The 21,079-nt window shown below is 44.3% G+C and overlaps 2 protein-coding genes across 2 annotated transcripts in view; one reads left to right on the plus strand and one right to left on the minus strand.

Moving 5' to 3' along the window:
- Window positions 1-21,079, minus strand: part of ZDHHC9 (zinc finger DHHC-type palmitoyltransferase 9) — a 48,585-nt gene that overhangs the window by 19,166 nt on the left and 8,340 nt on the right. Inside the window, exon 2 of the mRNA XM_066579986.1 lies at window positions 1,044-1,336. Coding sequence (XP_066436083.1) covers window positions 1,044-1,210 — 167 coding nt within the window. The 5' untranslated portion in view covers window positions 1,211-1,336. The remainder of the gene's footprint in view (window positions 1-1,043; window positions 1,337-21,079) is intronic.
- Window positions 9,628-17,936, plus strand: LOC136580674 (uncharacterized). The gene is made up of 2 exons (XM_066581440.1): window positions 9,628-10,026; window positions 15,257-17,936. The coding sequence occupies exon 2, from the start codon at window positions 15,312-15,314 to the stop codon at window positions 17,289-17,291; it is 1,980 nt and encodes a 659-aa protein (XP_066437537.1). The 5' UTR covers window positions 9,628-10,026; window positions 15,257-15,311; the 3' UTR covers window positions 17,292-17,936.

Consider the following 21,079-nt stretch of genomic DNA (forward strand, 5'->3'; position numbering starts at 1 on the left):
AATTCTAAGGATGTAAATAGTAACAATGTAAGAATGCCACGCGGCCCCGTAGTCGTCAGGACAGACTGTAAGGAGAGGTCACACAAGAGGATGAAAACGGGGAAGCACCAATTGGTCACTCTGTTAGACCCCCATCTAGTAGCATGTTGGACCTCTTCTGGCCTTTAGAACCACAGCTGTTTGTCGTGGTGTAGATTCAACTCGGTGATGACATCATTCTGTAGGAATATTGGCCCCTGCGGACAGGAAGCTTCTAGTAGTTGCTGCAGATTAGATGGAGGTGCTGTCGTGTTCTGACCAGCTGACAGGAAGAGGTCATCGATTCATGCTGCTTGTGACAAATTTTAACCTCCCATCAGCAAGAGAAATCTGGATCCATCTGACCATGATCGGTTTTTCATCTGCTCTGTGATACAAGTTTTGCGCTCTTTTGCCCGCTGGAGTCTCATCTCTGTTTCTCTTAAACACAACGGCGCTGGAACTGGTCGTCTGCTGTTATAGCTCAGCTGTGCACAACAGTAAGTTCTGTGTTTGGACATGTTAGCTAGAGCTCCAGCGTTGTAGTCAGCTGCTCAGAACGATTCCTGACATCCGCCTTTGGCCCTTTTCAACAAAAAGTTGTTTCCGTCCACAGGATCCCCTTTCGCTGTATGTTTTCCTCGATCTCGCCATTCTCGGTATACTCTCCAAACCATTACATGAGAAACCCGCCCACGGTTAGCAGGGACATCCTGCCCCGGCCAGTCTAGCACCGATGACCTGGCCTCCTTGGAAGTCGCTCAGATCACACTGAAACTGATCCATGGAAAACTTGTCACGTGACTGTATGTTGCACTCTGGGGTCACAGGGAGAATCTCCATACAGGAAGAGCCAATCCTGAGAGCCTCTAATAAAGGCGCCAATCAGTGTAGATAAAGAAGAGTAACGCTATGTGTCGGGGCCGTTCAGGGCTCCTAGTTTAGAGTTACACACTACTACCACAGATACTCCTCGAGATCTCACAAAACAAATCTCATCAAGTAACATTGAAGGCAACACTCACTCGAAAGCAAAGAAGAGCGAACAAGTCCCGAGGATGAGTATAAGTGTCAGGTAGAAGATTCCCTTCTGTCTCGCCATCATCACCCGCCCATCGCAGCAGAACGTGTTCTTCCCAGGCAGCTTCTCCCACTTGCGAGTCACCTTCTTCCTCACCATCATGACAGACATGGTGCCACCGAAGCTGCGGCAACGCCTTCAGTAATCCCAGCTTTACAATCCTTCCAGCGCCGCTATCGAAGGCTCTTCCACACGGGCCAAGCCGAGCAGCGCAACATATTAGACGCAAACAACCTCCTGCGAAGAACAAGGACAAAGTGTGAGGAAAACACTGCCAAAAGAAAACTAACAGAGCAGGAGAACACAGAGGTGGATACTAGGGTCAGAGCCCCCTGCCAGAGAGGGTCACACTATGGGACAAGGGTCCAATATGATTTATGCTCCAGTAATATATTCCTGTACATACAGGTAGTAGTTATATTCTTGTACATAGGATGCAGTATTATAGTAGTTATATTCTTGTACATAGGGGGCAGTATTATAGTAGTTATATTCTTGTACATAGGATGCAGTATTATAGTAGTTATATTCTTGTACATAGGGGGCAGTATTATAGTAGTTATATACTTGTACATAGGGGGCAGTATAATAGTAGTTATATTCTTGTACATAGGGGGCAGTATTATAGTAGTTATATTATTGTACATATGGGCAGTATTATAGTAGTTATATTCTTGTACATAGGGGGCAGTATTAGAGTAGTTATATTCTTGTACATAGGACCATTATTATAGTAGATATATTCTTGTACATAGGGAGCAGTATTATAGTAGTTATATTCTTGTACATAGGGAGCAGTATTATAGTAGTTATATTCTTGTACATAGGGAACAGTATTATAGTAGTTATATTCTTGTACATAGGAGGCAGTATTATAGTAGTTATATTCTTGTACATAGGAGGCAGTATTATAGTAGTTATATTCTTGTACATAGGGGGCAGTATTATAGTAGTTATATTCTTGTACATAGGGAGCAGTATTATAGTCGTTATATTCTTGTACATAGGGGGCAGTATTATAGTAGTTATATTCTTGTACATAGGGACAGTATTATAGTAGTTATATTCTTGTACATAGGAGGCAGTATTATAGTAGTTATATTCTTGTACATAGGAGGCAGTATTATAGTAGTTATATTCTTGTACATAGGAGGTAGTATTATAGTAGTTATATTCTTGTATATAGGAGCCAGTATTATAGTAGTTATATTCTTGTACATAGGGGACAGTATTATAGTAGTTATATTCTTGTACATAGGGAGCAGTATTATAGTAGTTATATTCTTGTACATAGGAGGCAGTATTATAGTAGTTATATTCTTATACATAGGACGCAGTATTATAGTAGTTATATTCTTGTACATAGAGGCAGTATTATAGTAGTTATATTCTTATACATAGGAGGCAGTATTATAGTAGTTATATTCTTATACAGAGGACGCAGTATTATAGTAGTTATATTCTTGTACATAGGGAGCAGTAATATAGTAGTTATATTCTTGTACATAGGAGGCAGTATTATAGTAGTTATATTCTTGTACACAGGAGGCAGTATTATAGTAGTTATATTCTTGTACACAGGAGGCAGTATTATAGTAGTTATATTCTTATACATAAGACGCAGTATTATAGTAGTTATATTCTTGTGCATAGGGAGCAGTATTATAGTAGTTATATTCTTGTGCATAGGGAGCAGTATTATAGTAGTTATATTCTTGTACATAGGGAGCAGTATTGTAGTAGTTATATTCTTGTACATAGGAGGCAGTATTATAGTAGTTATATTCTTGTACACAGGAGGCAGTATTATAGTAGTTATATTCTTGTACACAGGAGGCAGTATTATAGTAGTTATATTCTTGTACACAGGAGGCAGTATTATAGTAGTTATATTCTTATACATAAGACGCAGTATTATAGTAGTTATATTCTTGTGCATAGGGAGCAGTATTATAGTAGTTATATTCTTGTGCATAGGGAGCAGTATTATAGTAGTTATATTCTTGTACATAGGGAGCAGTATTGTAGTAGTTATATTCTTGTGCATAGGGAGCAGTATTATAGTAGTTATATTCTTGTGCATAGGGCGCAGTATTATAGTAGTTATATTCTTGTACATAGGGAGCAGTATTATAGTAGTTATATTCTTGTGCATAGGGCGCAGTATTATAGTAGTTATATTCTTGTACATAGGGAGCAGTATTATAGTAGTTATATTCTTGTACATAGGGAGCAGTATTGTAGTAGTTATATTCTTGTGCATAGGGAGCAGTATTATAGTAGTTATATTCTTGTACATAGGGAGCAGTATTGTAGTAGTTATATTCTTGTGCATAGGGAGCAGTATTATAGTAGTTATATTCTTGTGCATAGGGCGCAGTATTATAGTAGTTATATTCTTGTGCATAGGGCGCAGTATTATAGTAGTTATATTCTTGTACATAGGGAGCAGTATTATAGTAGTTATATTCTTGTACATAGGGGGCGGTATTATAGTAGTTATATTCTTGTACATAGCAGACAGTATTATAGTAGTTATATTCTTGTACATAGGGAGCAGTATTATAATCTTGATGTGTTAAAAAGTATTCTGCTTAGTTTGTCAAGACAACATCTGACAATTGCGCTTGGCAATTACTTTTTAGCCAGAAAGCTGTTTGACAAGTTGTCACTTCCCCTCCCCCAGTCCCCAGCACATACACAGCAGGACGACACAGATCATAGGGTAACGAGAAGGGAATCAATGCTATATTGTAAGACGTGACACCAGTAATATATTATATATATGGTATTTAGCATCTCGGTGTAGATAATATTCTCCTTCTATTTCTCTGCATCAGTCGCTGACCACATGATCCCCTTGCGGCTCGCAGTAACAATGACATATCTGATGATTTTCCCCCGGTATAGAAGACGATATTGTTAACAGAAATTCTCATAAAATGCCAGTTTTATGTTGGCGGCTCTGAGGCTATAATATCAGTCGCTCCTCTCGGCTTCCCATCGGGCAGAAGCGCATCGGGACGGTTATTTTTACTTCTTCTGTAAGCTGCCAATCTACACAAAGAGCAGAGAAAAATAGGTCAAACAGCACATGTGGCGCCCAGAATACCGGATGCTCGGCCGCCCGCCGCTGCTCCTTTCAAGAATGCGCTTCTGGAGGTTATTACTGCTGTCAGATGATGCGGGGCGCCGCCTCAAAGTGCTTCTACAGAAGATCTGAAGACGCTGCCGGCTTGTTAACAACAGAAAGGGATCCGTTCAATCAGGGATATAAGATGAGACATAAACCAGAGGAGGCGCCGCTGCCGTACATCAAGGTGCAGGGCTAGAACTATAGATCTCACAGCTGCTCACATTAGGCCACGTTCAGAGGGGTAATGCAGGTGCCATCATCACACCCATATTATGGAGGAGCGTTCCGGCCCAGTATAGGGACAGCAGAAAAGAAGCTGCGACGGTTACAAGTTCTTATAGACTGCGACCTCCATATGCACAGAAAATAATTGAAAGTGGATGTGTCATCAGAAAAAAGGTCCAACTCAAGCTTTTACGTTCGCCAAAAAAGAATTTACTGTAAGATTCTTAAAACCCTGCAGTTCTCACACGGACCACTAGGCCTGATAATAGTCTGGACACTTTCTGTAGAGAAAAAAAACTTCTCAGGAGTCATCATTACATACAGGATTACACTGAGAGGTGAGGCTTCTATACAGATAACACGTTTCACCATTCACAATAGGTGATGTCACAGCTCACCTCCTCCCCTCCCTGCAGAGGTAACAGAGCATGCCTACAACAGTCTCTCATAGAAATCGATGTGTCCCCTCCTGTCCACTATGTGAATGGCCCATGATTTCTGCTGCAAAGCATACCTGTAAACATTGTTAACAGTAGCCAAGGCACGATGCCGCTGCCGCCATTCCCCCTCCCCTCCCCCTCCACGAGGGCAGCTAAACATCTATTCAGTCAGACATGACGCAGGCAGGTGCCGTGAGGAGGAGGAGATAGGAGCTCCATTCTCAGGACCAGTGTGTGGGGGGGGGGGGGGGGGGTGCCTCAGCAGCGAGACCCCACCCATCCGATGTCTCACCACGGGTACAAGGCTGCTCCCACACACATGGAGACTTCTGCCACCTACAACATAATCTACTTGCAAATTGGCAAGCTTTGGCATTTTCCAAAGCAGCAGCAGATCCGTGTCAAACTCTGCCTGCAAGCCGTGTAGCTTTAGTTGCAGACTCCTCTGCTTGTATGAAACACTTCCACTGTCACAACCAGAGAGCTAGATGAGAACATTCAGCCTATAAACAGCCACCACTAGAGGGAGCTCACCGCTATTGGATTTATTATTGGGTTTAATAGGATCTATACTAATATAGTATGGAAGGCCGGAGTCCTCTCTAACTGATTCTGCACAGGGTGTCACTGCCGGTAGTATAAAGCGGAGTTCAATGGCGCTGGTGGTGCAGAAAAGGTTTTACTTTAAATTTCTCCTCTCTGCTCCAGAAACAGAACAGAAGGAATTCTAGCTGTCGGCGCTAACGAACGTGCGCCTCCCTTAACCGCGACGAACTTCAACATAAAAAATGCGCAGATAAAAGCAAAGTTATTTATATATTAACCGACTGGAACAAAAGTGTAAAGGTCACCAGATGTCAATTGTGCCGGGGCGCCGCGAGCCGTCAGAGCGCTCCGCCCGTTACATAATCATAGCGCTATTACTCCTCCACATTAACTGTTTGTTGCCTGGTGAAACTATCCGTACAGAGGAGGGGGAGGGGAGAGGAGAGAGGAGGAGGGGCGGGGGCGTGCGAGGAGGGTCACTCAAAGATCTTTTGCGCTCTTTAAACCTAGCTCAAAAATAGATGGAAAATAGGCGAACCGCGACCGACGCCTGTAATCCTAGTGCTTCATGGAGGACTGCGACTTGCGGAGTAACTGCAGGGGGCTCGGCGGTTCAAAGGACCCTCAAGGTTTTACAATGCAGTCCACGATAACAGCGCCGATAACGCCATTTCCTTATCGCCATGCGGTTGTGTTCACTTACAATCGGCTCTTCAAGTTTTCTTCCGTACCAAAACAGCTGCTGATTTAAATGGCGCCGAGTATCTAAACTGGAAACCTGCGGTCTGCGGCGTACTAAAGCAAGGAATATTTGGGATTTCTTGTGTGCAAGCACATGACGATCTGCAGAAATACGGACGGTCTGAGAATACGCTGCACATTTATGTATCAAAATCGTGTGAATGACCCCCAAATCTTACTTGTCACGTGTCAGTGTGGACCTATCCCTACACAGAGAGCCGCGACAGACATCACTGTGACCGTCCGACCGGCTCGAGGTAACCGCAGCTAGTCACCCGCCGCACACAATTATCGCCAGCGTCGCACACGAGCGCCTTCTGGCAGCCGGGAGCGCTGGGAGAATCATCCTCACGGCTGACGAGATGCCAGTAATGAGCTCTGTGCGCCGGCTATTCCCAGCGTGCTACTGCAGGACTCATTAGTGGCGCTAATAAAATATCCCGCGCTCCGTGGAGACCGCGATCACCTGTAGACGTACAGCGGAGAGTGTATAAGCACAAGGGCGGCCAGGCGTGCCTCTCAGTCGCACCAGGGCCACTCTTATACATGGGTGTCAATGGGGCCTCGCAGAACTGGGTTCGAATGCCACGTTTTCTAACCAGCGCTTGAAAATCGCGAGTCCGCTCTATTTTTCCACGCTTTTTAGATGCACCTCATCAAAATGCCGGGGGTGCATTAAAGAACCGCAGCCAGACGCCATGATCAAAATAGCTGTGCGTGAGAGCGGCCTTATATTACCCAGCATCAGCGGCTACATTAGCACACAGCTATGATCGGCGGTCTCTGCTTAGCTGCACCGTCTACTGGAAACCCCCCCGTCGTTTTACCAGTGGCCCCCATTCTTTACACTGCTGCTCTACTAGGCAAACACTCCGAGGCTGGAGCCATTAATCCATTAGAGTATATGGAGGACGTTCACACGGCTATAAAAAGGAAAACTGCCCGCTGCACATCGCCGGCGAGTTGTACGCAGATCCGCACGTAGATTTAGCGCCAGTCAATGCGACAAATCACATGTGGGGCCATTTCTGCGTACAACCCGCATTGAGAATAGATTTTCCTACCACAGATCTCAGCAGACATGTGAAAGATCCCGCAGTCTGAACCTTGGCGCAGATTTCGCTAACATTCAATTGAATGCCAATATGGACCCCATTCAGAATCTAGCTGAAACCGTAGATACGCCGTGGTAAGTGGGGTAGTCTGGAACCTACCTCACACCTCAGTACACAGACCATTCTCCATGCTTTACACTGCAGCTCATGAGAATGGGGTTATCCTAAAGCGACAACGCTGGCGCCCATCAGCAACTCCGCCGACACTAATAGGATTACTCTCAGGTGGCCAAGTGTTCTTCAAAGGCTTCCCTTCTCAGCAATTAACTGTTATCCAGTTGCACAGCCCTGATCACCACTGGTTGGATTTTCAGAGGACGGACCCCCGGGCTACGTCTACGCAGTAACCGCGATATAATCAGAGCGACAGCACAACGCCAGGTATTCCTGTAGGGAAGAAAGTCACCAACTTCACAACTAACGCTGCTGTGGGCAGAGCAGGAATGGTTGAGAAAATCCTTCAAATGAGCGAAACTCATACAAGAATTGCGCAGTCTAAAAACAGGCGGCCCGAGCTCGGATGGACTGGTCATGACGTCACCAGCTCGGGCAAAAACGAGAATCGTGAGATTCTCATCTCGTGTAAGAGGGGCGTCAGGGTGGGTTTACGCAGGACGACCACTGGCCGAACAGTCACTGGAACTAGTTGCTGCAGCGAGCTGTCGGCTGTTTGTGCTTTTACATAGAGCCCTTTCGTACAACTTCACGGCCTGAAGCTGTTGGCCAATCATCAAAATACGATTACATGTTCACACCAGATAACTAGTCAGTCAGCGACTACTTTTAGGGGAGCTGAAAGACCGGGAGACTCCAACAAGCGAGGGGTTTCTTCAGCCAGTTTCACATCTTTGTTAGAACTTTCTGATTATTATTATCGGGCACTTCTGACAAAAGAGACCCTTGCAGAAGTGCCTGAAAATAACCAGAAGAAGAGCCACTTGCAGAAGTGCCTGAAAATAACCAGAAGAGCTGCATGCAGAGCTTGTTCTTCTGTCCAGAAGTCGAGCAGCTGGACGGAAAGCGGACGGACCCCAATGTAGTCAATGCAGTTCATCCAGCGCAGTTCAGATCCGACCGTGGGGATTCCCCTTCCTGAGCAAAGCAGGAGTGTGGAATCCCTGTCGCAGATGTGAAACCGCCCTATCAACAGCAGTCACCTAAAATTGCCAGAATTTGCAACTATTATGCGGATGATAGTTGTTTGCTGTAAATAGTCCAAAGTCAGAGAGAAATGGAAATTGTATCGGGACCTTTACTTCACGGAAATATTTCGCCCTTGACAGAGACCTAACTTATTGCTATCAGGCATGCCCCCCCTCCCCCCCGGCCAGAGGGTTTACGGCAGCCCTATATAGAGTGCAGACACCCGTCCCCATGTGGGTTACCTTGTACACAACCATCAGTAGGTTTGGGGGGGGATGAGAGCATCCAGAGGAAACCCACACAACACGGAGAGCACATACAAACTACATGCAGATGACCGGTGTGAACGCAGCGAACCACCGAGCCGCTCCTTCACAACAAGAACCACACACTGACTTTAGGGGAGGGACATCAAGACGAGCCGTAAATCTCTCCCCCCCCCCCCCCTTATGTCCGGACCATTTATGTAAGACTCGCCCCAAACTAGGACATGTCAATCACAAACAGTAGACCCAAAAACAAAATGCCCACAATGGACCAGCACCCCCCACCACTCCGCTGTAAACGGACCTCAGACCAGTCCCGATTCCTTGTGTAACGGCTCAAAACCATGTCCATCCAGTCCACCAAACCGTATACGGTCCTCTGGGTTCACTTGTAGGACTCCAAGTGGCCTATTCTACAGATTTCGTTATAATGCGCAAATGAATGCATCTTGCATGTTCGCATTCCGATTGACCTCATAAGGCTATTTTATTCATAATACCAATCAAAAAAGGACATACTGCATGATTTTTTGTCACATGTTAAAAAGGAAAAAAAAAAAAAAAAAAAGCGTGAAATACACACGTGAATCAATCCCCTGACATCAATGTATTTCATTCACTCCATGTAACACACAGTTTTTATGCCTGTGTGAATGGGCCCACAGCAAATTTACTGCCTCTTCCAAGACACCTCCCCTTTTTCTCATCTCTTGAACAGGGTTGCAGAGTATCGCAAACCAGCAAACGTGCCGCTCAGGACTCCTGAAAAGCTGTGTGCCAATCTCTGCAGGAGCCGTAGTGGCACCATATTGCCCACCTGTAACAACCCGTTGTGCATGTGCACCACAACAGGGGAAGACTAGTGTGACACGTATGGGATACGATTGAACTGGATGATTGTGTAATCAAATAACTAGTTGCCGTATGAGTTAACCAGAACTTCAATGAACTAATGACCTGTCTGAATATTCTGCTCAATGCAGAATATTATCGACATATATGGTAAGACAGCAAGAATGACTCATAATATAACACAGATGTGATAACTTCATGGACAAAATATTCAATATATTGTGTTGCCAATCATCTACTACGCATGTCTAGAACCTGAATAGCCATATTAGAATGACGTATATACCCATAACTGCGCAGAAGCAGATATGCCACGTAGTGTAAGAACGGCATAAATAGCAGTGATCTTCAGGGAAGAGTCGGGACTCATCTTGTGGCCGTTAGACGTACCGGCGTACTCCCGGATCCTCTTGACAATCGTACCTGGAGATCCCCCGATTGCGGAGTGATGCTACAATATCCGGTGACGTATTGATGCTTAACTTTGTTACCCATGTGATCTCAATGCCTATATGTTAATTAACTATTTTACTTACATATACTAAAGAGTAAATAAACTTGTGTTTTATATTTGTCTTACCTCAGACTGTGTGCTTAACGGGTATGTTAATGAGGTTAAAAAATTGCCAAAATCTTGAGCAGGTAAGACATAAATTGGCGTAGTCTGGCAGGATATTGTTGTCTTTGGTAAGGTTATATTACTGTATAATTTGGTATTGTGACAGTGCTTCTCAGTGCACGGGGGGGTTGCTGTCGCCATATTAGATTTTTGGCCCATTGCCAAGGGGTTCAAATGGTTATAACTTTGCTTTGATAGGTGATAGAGTAATAATAGTAAATACAAATTGATAGTTGCAGTAAGTAGTCCTTGTTGAACCCATTGGCATACTGCCAAAATATTATAAGTTCTGTAACTTTGAAGCAGGACTTGGGAGATTGGTGCCAGTTTGCACGGTGGTGTCTAGCAGTAAAGGGGACCGCTGTGCAAAATTTCACCAATTGGCACGTTGCCAAAATTTTCAGAGTTCTGTAACTTTGAGGCAGGACTCGGGAAATCGGTGCCAGTTTGCAGGGTGGTGCCTCGCCGTAAAGGGGACCTCTGTGCAAAGTTTCACCAGATTGGCACGTTGCCAAAATTTTGTAAAGGGGAACTCTGTGCAAAATTTCACCAATTGGCACGTTGCCAGAATTTTCAGAGTTCTGTAACTTTGAGGCAGGACTCGGGAAATCGGTGCCAGTTTGCAGGGTGGTGCCTCGCCGTAAAGGGGACCTCTGTGCAAAGTTTCACCAGATTGGCACGTTGCCAAAATTTTGTAAAGGGGAACTCTGTGCAAAATTTCACCAATTGGCACGTTGCCAGAATTTTCAGAGTTCTGTAACTTTGAGGCAGTACTCGGGAAATCGGTGCCAGTTTGCAGGGTGGTGCCTCGCCGTAAAGGGGACCTCTGTGCAAAGTTTCACCAGATTGGCACGTTGCCAAAATTTTGTAAAGGGGAACTCTGTGCAGAGTTTCACCAAATTGGCACGTTGCCAAAACTTTCGGAGTTCTGTAACTTTGAGACAGGACTTGGGAAATTGGTGCCAATTTGCAGGGTGGTTTCTCGCAGTAAAGGGGACCTCTGTGCAAAGTTTCACCAATTGGCAAGTTGCCAAAATTTTGTGAGTTCTGTAAGGGGGAACTCTGCGCAAAAAGTTTCACCAATTGGCATTTTGCCAATAAGACAACAATATGTTTAGAAAAAGAACCAAGAAAGATAAAACTAAAATCGTTCAGAAAATAGACATCCCCGGCTGGTCCGAGGGTCCCTATGATATATTAGCTCAGGAGTTGATGCATAGTGGGCTTGCAGAATCATGGGATAGTAAGCTAAAAGATTCAGAGCCCCTCGATGTCGTTAAGGTACTCGAGGAGACCCCTGCCAAGGCAGGTGACGCAGTTCAGTTGGGTAGGAGAAATTGGGTATTGGCCTCAGCCTATAGGAATATCCATAAGAAGAAGTCCCAACTAATAAGAAAACTTAATCAGACGGAACAAAAGTTAGCAGAATCTGAAGGAAAGAGAGTGGTGTTGGAATGTAACCAAAGGCTGATAAAGGAAAAAATAGAACATTACCAGAATATTGCAGAAAAGGCTGTTGTAAAAGTTGCTCAGAATAAATATAAGGGGCGTAAAGGTAAAGTTGATAAGCGAAAGGTATCGAAAGCTATAGCTTCTGCTTCTGTGAACTGGGACCCAGATAAGTGGGATGGAGACTTATGGGATTCCTCATCTTCTTCGGGGGAGGAGGACTGGCATAAGGGGGATTGGGAAGACCCACCCAATCCAATAATTGATCCACCTGCTTTAAAACGTGCCCAGCCCATTAGCAGAAGGAAGGAAACTACTGAATATGGACCCGATACCCAGCCTATCGTAGGTCATGATGGGCAAAGGTTGCCCAGGTATGACGATCAGGGAAACTATATGTACGATGCCGATGGGAGACTGTTGGTGCAAGAAGAATTGGTGCCACATAGGCGCACCAGGCTTACCCTAGAGGATTTTTCTCAGTCAGAAGTTGATGATATACTGAGTAGATTTAGGCAAAGGCCTGGGGAATCTGACATACCATGGTTGGTCCGTCTATTTGAGCACGGGGCGACTGGGGTAATGTTGGATCCAAAAGATGCAATGAGATTTGTTACTCTAACTAGAGATCCAGTAATCAGTAGAAATTTTAGAGAATATTTTCCTAATCATCAAGGAGAAAGTGCTATTTCCCTGTTTAATATAGTAACCAATGGGTTTCTTAATAAATTCCCAACAGAGGCAGACATTCCAATCAATGACAAACCTTGGTACACTATCAGGGATGGCATTGAAAGGTTGAAGGAGGAAGCTATGAGGGTCTCATTAATTATCATCGAGCATATGGAAGATTATTTGGAGACTCGGCTGACAGCAGGAGTTAGAAATCGTTTAATTAAGACTGCACCTTCGGCTTATAAAGCCGTGATGATGACCCTACTTCTATCCATGACTAATGAGCCAATGTCTGCGGTTGTGGCTAGAATGCGGGAATTGCAAGATATGGGAAACTGGGATAGAGAGGAAAAGCGAACAGATCGTGATAGGTCTAGGAATCCTAGTTCCCAGGGGACTGGTGATTCAGGAGTGCCAAGGGTATCTCGTAGAGATATGTTTCAGGCTCTCCTGAAAGCTGGAGTCTCCAAGGACGCCATTGATGGAAAAGATACAGGTGATTTGTGGCGTCTTTATAAACAGAAGGTATTATCCAACAAAAAGGTGGATAAAAGGGAAGATTCAGTGGCCCCAAAAGCTTCTAAAAAGAGAGAGAAGCAGGTCACTAATTTAGAACCTAAGAAATTAGAATGGGAGGACTTTCAAAAGATCTATCCATGGAAGGAGATGGCTGCAATGGTAGCTACCCAAGTGCAGGACCATTTGAAGCCATCTGCTCCGCTCCTGGAGGAATCAGATTCTGATTCCGCATAGGTAGCAAGCCAAGCCCCTGTCTGGGTTAGGCGGGATGACAGACCCTACGTCCCGCTAGCCATACATTGGAAAGGGGGTAATGTCCAAAGGGTCCCAGCTTTAGTAGATACAGGGGCGGAGGCTACTCTGATTTATGGAAATCCCAAAAAGTTTAAAGGTCCAAAAGTTAATATTTCAGGATTGGGAGGAAAAGTTACCGAAGGAGTACAGACACAGGTAACTTTGAAATTGGGCAATTTGCCCTTACGTAAATACACGGTGTTAGTAGTACCTATTCCGGAATATATCATTGGCATAGATATTCTGAAAGGATTGACACTACACCTCGAAGATGGTAAGTTTGCCTTTGGCGTAAGGAAAATAGGGATAAAAGCTTGTCCAGTTACGGTGGGAAAGGTCAAAATGCCACCCGTACACATCCCTCCTGCAGGAAAACTGGTTGCTATGAAGCAATACAGAATTCCTGGAGGTCACAAGGAAATAGGAGAAACCATTAAGGATTTGGTCGATGCTGGGGTTGTGAGGCCTGCAACCACAGCATGGAACAATCCGGTATGGCCTGTGAAGAAGAGTGATGGGTCTTGGAGGATGACTGTCGATTACAGGGAATTGAATAAACAAACACCTCCCTTGACGGCAGCTGTCCCAGACACCATTACAATTGTGGAGCAGATTCAAAGTCACAGTGGACAATGGTACGCTGTGATTGATATCGCACAAGCGTTCTTCACAATTCCAATAGAAGAAAAGGCGCAAGATCAGTTTGCCTTTACGTGGCAAGGACGTCAATATACGTTCACTCGATTGCCACAAGGTTGGATACATAGTCCAACCATCTGTCACCGGACGGTGGCAGAACATTTGGATGAGTTTGATTTACCATCAGAAATGCAGTTTTCACATTATATCGATGATATAATGATTCAGGGACTGGATGAACAATCTGTAAAGAAACAATTGGACGGATTGTTACATCATCTGCGAGAAAAAGGATGGGAAATAAATGATAGCAAGGTGCAAGGCCCCTCTCAGACGGTGAAATTCTTAGGAATTCAATGGAATAAGGGCCATAGGGAGATTCTCCCTAAGGCAAGGCAGAAAATCTTAAATTTTCCCACTCCGAAAGACAAGAAGGAAACACAATCCTACATAGGATTGTTTGGATTCTGGAGACAACACATTCCGCATCTGGGGCAGCTTCTTGCTCCTCTTTACAAGGTGACTCGCAAGAAGTACGAGTTCACGTGGGGAGAAGAGCAACAGGTTGCATTTGAGGCAGTAAAAGAAGCCATACAACAGGCTGTAGATTTATGGCCTTTACAAGATGGTGAGATAGAACTTCATGTATCAGTTCAGCATATGTATGCAAACTGGTCATTGTGGCAGAAGCAAGGGGGCAAAAGAGTGCCACTAGGCTTCTGGAATCGGAAATTACCAGATGCAGGAGAAAAATACACTCCACTGGAGCAACAGCTGTTGGCATGTTATTGGGCCCTGGTGGATACTGAACAATTGACGACAGGACACATAGTCCTTCTAAGGCCGCAAATACCCATCATGAGTTGGGTATTATCTAATCCAAAGTCCAATCGGATAGGACATGCCCAGGAGCAGAGTATCATTAAGTGGAAATGGTACATCTCGGAAAGAGCGAAAAAAGGTGAAGGAGGGATAGCTGCCCTGCATGAAAAGATAGCTGATATCCCTCCAGATGGTCAGGTTACACCAGTAGCGCAAATGGAGGAATCCCCAGTAAAGTGGGGAATACCTTACTCTGAGTTGACAGACTCCCAAAAAGAGCATGCTTGGTTCACGGATGGTTCGGCCAAGTATATCAGTGGAAGACGTAGATGGAAAAGTGTAGCCTTTAATCCAAAATTAGACAAGACGTTGGTCATGGAAGGAGAAGGTAAGAGTAGTCAATATGCAGAACTTTGTGCAGTATTCTTAGCTCTGAAGCAGGAACAAGGGCAAGAATGTCATTTGTATACGGACTCATGGTCAGTTGCCAATGGTTTGGCCACTTGGATCATGGGATGGAAGAAGAACGACTGGAACATTCATGGTAAGGAATTGTGGGGGAAAGAGCTTTGGCAAGACATAGAGGAATTCATTAGGAGTACCAAAAGTACAGTGTTTCATGTTGATGCTCATGTCCCTCTTGACTCATTGGAACGTTTATTTAATTCTCAAGCAGATGCGGCAGCATCGATTTCTGTTGCCATACAAGAACCTGACAAGGAAAAGGAAGCATGGCTTCAAGGTACAGCTGTTTGGGCTCACCAAAAAAGTGGACACTTGGGAGAGAAGGCCACTTACAGAATCACATAATCATTTTTGGAATCCTTGGCGTCATGTGTTCGGTGTTCGCAGTAGGTGATGCGTGGACGCCAGGGATCCGCGTCAATGACACCGGAAGGAATGATTATTCGTGGGGCTGGAGGAATTCAACCCGAACCAGGAAGCAAGACAACTTCACTTGTGAAGCCAACCAGAAATGTTATATCGTGAATATTACCTTTGATGGGACTATCTGGAGTGGAAATCCATTATCGCATATAAGTTCGACCTACCGTCCTTCATATGCACTGCATAAGGCAACGGGACAAATAAACATTACGTCACTTGTGAAAGTGTCCTGCTGTCAGAGACCAAAAGAGTTGCCATATCTCAATTACTCCCTGGTGATACAATATGTTCAGAATTGTACAAATACGGGAGTGCAGTTTTCATTTCCCTTAAATGAGACAGAAGTAATTACGTGTGGGAATGCAACGGAGATCGAGAATCGGGCCATGTGGGGCCAGTTCCTGGTATTCGTGAACATTAATGCTTCTAAAATAGATCCTGGACATATAAAAAGGGTTCCATCCACCTGTCGCCTGGTGGGACGAGATGCTCAAAAGACTGTTATACAAGCCTCCGTGCAGTTTCCACCCTCAAGGACTTGTCCTACCAAGCGTTCCCGTCGAGCTTGGTATGATACCTTACTCGGAGGCTACGGAGCGCTTTCTGGGACTATTAATGGTTTTGATATAGAGACTTTAGCTAATCGAATGCATAACGCGGGAAGTGGTATTAAAGATGTGCTCACATTGCAGGCTAACTGGATGCCCACTATATGGCAGCCCTTTAGTATGCAAACGGATGTGGACACAATAATGCTTGATTTGCAAGATGCATCTAATAGGTTTTCATATGAAATAAATTCTAACATATCTAACTATGTTAATTGGTCAATATGTACCTTGCAGACCATTTATCAGCAACAACAAAAGAACACACTTCAAACTATGCTCATGACTGGCAATGAGCAAGTGTGGAGGACCGTGTTCAATCAGACTATAACTGAGACTGATTGGATACAGTTGGAGGCGCAGAAAATGGTTTGCAATGATATATTATGTAAAGGGACCATATTCATATACAATGTTACTAAAAAGAATGTGATGTGTAAGTTTGTAGTTCTCCCCTTACTTATAGGTGTTCCAGAAGATATGCATTTCTGGGTACCTAGATTTAACGGGATTTACATTGATGACCAAAATAGAACTCATGATTTATCATTGTGTGATGATACATTAGAAGGGACCATATGCAAGGTCCAATCGGCTGTTTATGAACCATGCTTATTACAAAATACGATCAATGTATGTGAATGGACTGTGCTGCCACTCACTTTTAAGATGATGGTTGAAATAGCCCCACAGGAGGTATGTTTGGCAAGTAATCAACCTGTTGTACCTGGGATGGTTGTCCCATTTTCAGGATGCTTGCGAAACGTATCTGCACTTGTTTGGGAAAATGAGACCTTTGTGTTATTACCCGAACAAGACAAGACAGTGGCTGTCAATTGGCAACCACTGCCTTTAAATGTGTCAAATTGGGATCTAAATTTGACCAAATTCAAAAAGTTGTTAGAAGACACAGAAGAAGTACAGCAACATATTAAATTGCTTAATAGATCTTTGGCAACGCATATTGTAAGTACTACTGTAATAGCTGGCAAAATTGTAAAGATGGGATCGGCTATTGCTGATGCCACGTCACACCATTGGTATGACATCTTTATGGGTTATTCATCATCTGCACAAACCACTCTTAATTGGCTAATACATCCTGTTTTGGTATTGGCCATAGTTGTAATACTTTTATCGCTATGGAATTGTTTCATGGCATATAAGGTATTCTGTAGAAAACCAAAAGTTTTAATGGTATCATACGGCAAATAGTGAATGATTAAGGACCGATTGTGACACGTATGGGATACGATTGAACTGGATGATTGTGTAATCAAATAACTAGTTGCCGTATGAGTTAACCAGAACTTCAATGAACTAATGACCTGTCTGAATATTCTGCTCAATGCAGAATATTATCGACATATATGGTAAGACAGCAAGAATGACTCATAATATAACACAGATGTGATAACTTCATGGACAAAATATTCAATATATTGTGTTGCCAATCATCTACTACGCATGTCTAGAACCTGAATAGCCATATTAGAATGACGTATATACCCATAACTGCGCAGAAGCAGATATGCCACGTAGTGTAAGAACGGCATAAATAGCAGTGATCTTCAGGGAAGAGTCGGGACTCATCTTGTGGCCGTTAGACGTACCGGCGTACTCCCGGATCCTCTTGACAATCGTACCTGGAGATCCCCCGATTGCGGAGTGATGCTACAATATCCGGTGACGTATTGATGCTTAACTTTGTTACCCATGTGATCTCAATGCCTATATGTTAATTAACTATTTTACTTACATATACTAAAGAGTAAATAAACTTGTGTTTTATATTTGTCTTACCTCAGACTGTGTGCTTAACGGGTATGTTAATGAGGTTAAAAAATTGCCAAAATCTTGAGCAGGTAAGACAACTAGAAGGCCAAAATGTGCTACCGGCCCTTTAAATCTCCTAGGTCGGCAGCGGAAGGTTCTCGGAGTCGGACAAAGTAGGTCAGTAAATTCCGGCATGATTTCTATCTTTAGAACAATCTGCAGAGATATCTGATGAGAGATAAGGAGTTTTGGGCCGATGAGTCGGATCCGCTGTACGTGAGCGACATTGGCGCGGTCTGACCTTTGTGAAATGTTGCTTTTTGACAAATGTATCTAATTGAACTTCATCAACGAGCGATAAGACGAGAAAACAATCAAAGCAAGACCCATCTACAGCCTGCGGCGTCCGGGCTCCGCCGCCATGTGAGGTCATGGCGCACGGGATTTGTAAGCTCAACTGGAAAAAACATCCAGGGAAAAAATAAAAATCACTTCAATTACACACATTAGTCTCCCCATTATATCTGACAACAGCCACAGACATTAGATCGTTTGTGAAGGCAGCTCTGGATGTGACTGGAGTATAAGGTCCGTCAACAAGAGCCGTCAGCTACTACTTGAGGCAGGCATTCAGCGCTATAGAGGAAGCGGCCATGATTGGATGCAAGTCATCGCCACCCAGTGGAATACCTAAAAGAGAACTTTATACTCCAGTCACTACAGGAGCTGCATTCAAAATTCCGCTGCAGAGTCCGCAGCCTCACGTCTCTGCTGCCCTTTTGCTGATCCAGGTTTTGGGGGGGTGGTGGTGAGAATCATGGATGAGAACCAAGACAAGCGAATCCTGAACAAACCCCAAAGTGTAGGTTAACACCGAGTGATTCAAGGGCTTTCCCCAGCTCTGGATGTGACTGGAGCAGAACAGTAACTGCAGGCCGCATGAAGGATCTGCAGGAACTCAGGCTACAGTATTGCAGAGCCAATAAAACTACCCTGTAATTCCCTCGCACAGAGTAATATTATGTCACATTACACAGCGCTCCGTTAGAGGCGGCCGCCGCCTGTTCTGCAGCCCTCAGGTTACACCTTCAGAGCTGGAATCATCACACGGCCGTGATTGCAGGTTGTAGTCTTCTACATAAACCGCTTAATATCCCACGTCTTACACTAAATAGCCTCAATTATTGCTCCAAGCGATCTATGTAGAAAGAGATTATCCGCTGCTTAAAAAGGGCGACAAACACGACGGAAACAGATCCAGAGAGAGTCCTGCCGCACCTTGTAGGATAGAGATCACACACACACACACACACACACAATTATACTCCAGAGCTGCACTCACTGTATACATACATTACATATCCAGTTTATGTCTTAACTATTTGTGGTTATATCCATCTTTGAACTTTCTTTTTGTTTCTAATAACCACCAACAGAACAGTGAGTGCAGCTCTGCAGTATAATACATGATGTACCTCAGTGTCAGTACAAGATAAGTAATATATGTACACAGTGACTCCACCAGCAGAATAGTGAGTGTAGCTCTGGAGTATAATACAGGATGTAACTCAGGGTCAGTTCAGGATAAGTAATATATGTACACAGTGATTCCTCCAGCAGAATAGTGAGTGCAGCTCTGGGGTATAATACAAGATGTAACTCAGGATCAGTACAGGATAAGTAATGTATGTACACAGTGACTCCACCAGCAGAATAGTGAGTGCAGCTCTGGGGTATAATACAAGATGTAACTCAGGATCAGTACAGGATAAGTAATGTATGTACACAGTGACTCCACCAGCAGAATAGTGAGTGCAGCTCTGGAGTATGATGCATGATATAACTCGGGGTCAGTACAGGATAAGTAATGTATGTACACAGTGACTCCAGCAGAATAGTGAGTGCAGCTCTGCAGTATAATACATGATGTACCTCAGTGTCAGTACATGATAAGTAATGTATGTACACAGTGACTCCACCAGCAGAATAGTGAGTGCAGCTCTGGAGTATAATACAAGATGTAACTCAGGATCAGTACAGGATAAGTAATGTATGTACACAGTGATTCCTCCAGCAGAATAGTGAGTGCAGCTCTGGAGTATAATACAAGATGTAACTCAGGATCAGTACAGGATAAGTAATGTATGTACACAGGGACTCCACCAGCAGAATGGTGCGCTGGGCGTCTCTGGTTGAACGGCGTAGGGTGAATGTTTGCAGATTTCTTTGCCGGAGTCTTCCACGGCTCGGCACAAACTGCTTGTGCGGTTTATTGACACACAAAAGCAACGAGCTGCGGCCGGCCCTGACTAAATATTTATCTACTCCGTGGAAACTGTACGCAGGGCCTGGATTCAGTAATGGATTCTTAAATGGAAAAATTCAGCTGCCTGATTGTGCATTACAAGAGAGGATGGAAGTGCGGCCATCTACACACCGCACGCCCGCAGCTACGGGAACATCCGGCACTGGTGACGCTAGAGCATAGGAGCTACAAAGCCAAGTCATGGGGGACCTCCAGAAACACACGAGACGGGCGGACAAACTTAGGGCCCTGCACTCTAGCGTTTTTCACGCGATTTCGATGCGTTTTAACACGAATGTCAATAGGACATCCTAATGTTAAAAACGCATCGCAGAAAAATTGAAAGTTTGTTCTTCGCGATTTTTGTGCGATGCATTTTTATTGTATTAGAAAGTCCTATTGAGGTTCGCGTTAAAATGCTGCAAAATCACGTGAAAAACGCTCGTGTGTAGGGGCCCTTAGTGTTCTGCAACTCTCTAACTAGTGCTTTAATCGGTCACCATTTTCAAGATCTCTGCTTGCCAGCAACGAATGTAGTTTATATCCAGCTGCTAACACCCTGCCCCGACCCAATACTTCTCACAGCTGGGGGTTTGTTACAGTTGTATCCAGCAGAGACAATCCCCTGGACCCCGGACTGAGGTAATATGTACAGGCGGAGAGGAGGAATCTGTGAGGCGAGGTCTTTGGCCTCCTTCACATGGACGACAATGTTGCACGATGTTCTCCCGTTGCGACAGCACTACAGATTGCATGTACGTGAAGCCTGTGCTCTCCTGTTGGTTCCTTCACATTTGCATGGTCTTGTAGTATGCGACATTGCGAATAAAAAAAAAAAAAACCTTGCGGTTTGCTAGATACACTCGCGACACCTGAGGTTTTGTAGCTCATGTTTCCCTATGGAGCCTTCCTTTTTGTTGCA

Source organism: Eleutherodactylus coqui, chromosome 10 (assembly GCF_035609145.1).
Source record: "Eleutherodactylus coqui strain aEleCoq1 chromosome 10, aEleCoq1.hap1, whole genome shotgun sequence".
Lineage (NCBI taxonomy): Eukaryota > Metazoa > Chordata > Amphibia > Anura > Eleutherodactylidae > Eleutherodactylus > Eleutherodactylus coqui.

Bases quoted from the DNA above. Each gene is read 5' to 3' on its own strand.
- LOC136580674 (XM_066581440.1), top strand. From the start codon at position 15,312: ATGGCTTCAAGGTACAGCTGTTTGGGCTCACCAAAAAAGTGGACACTT.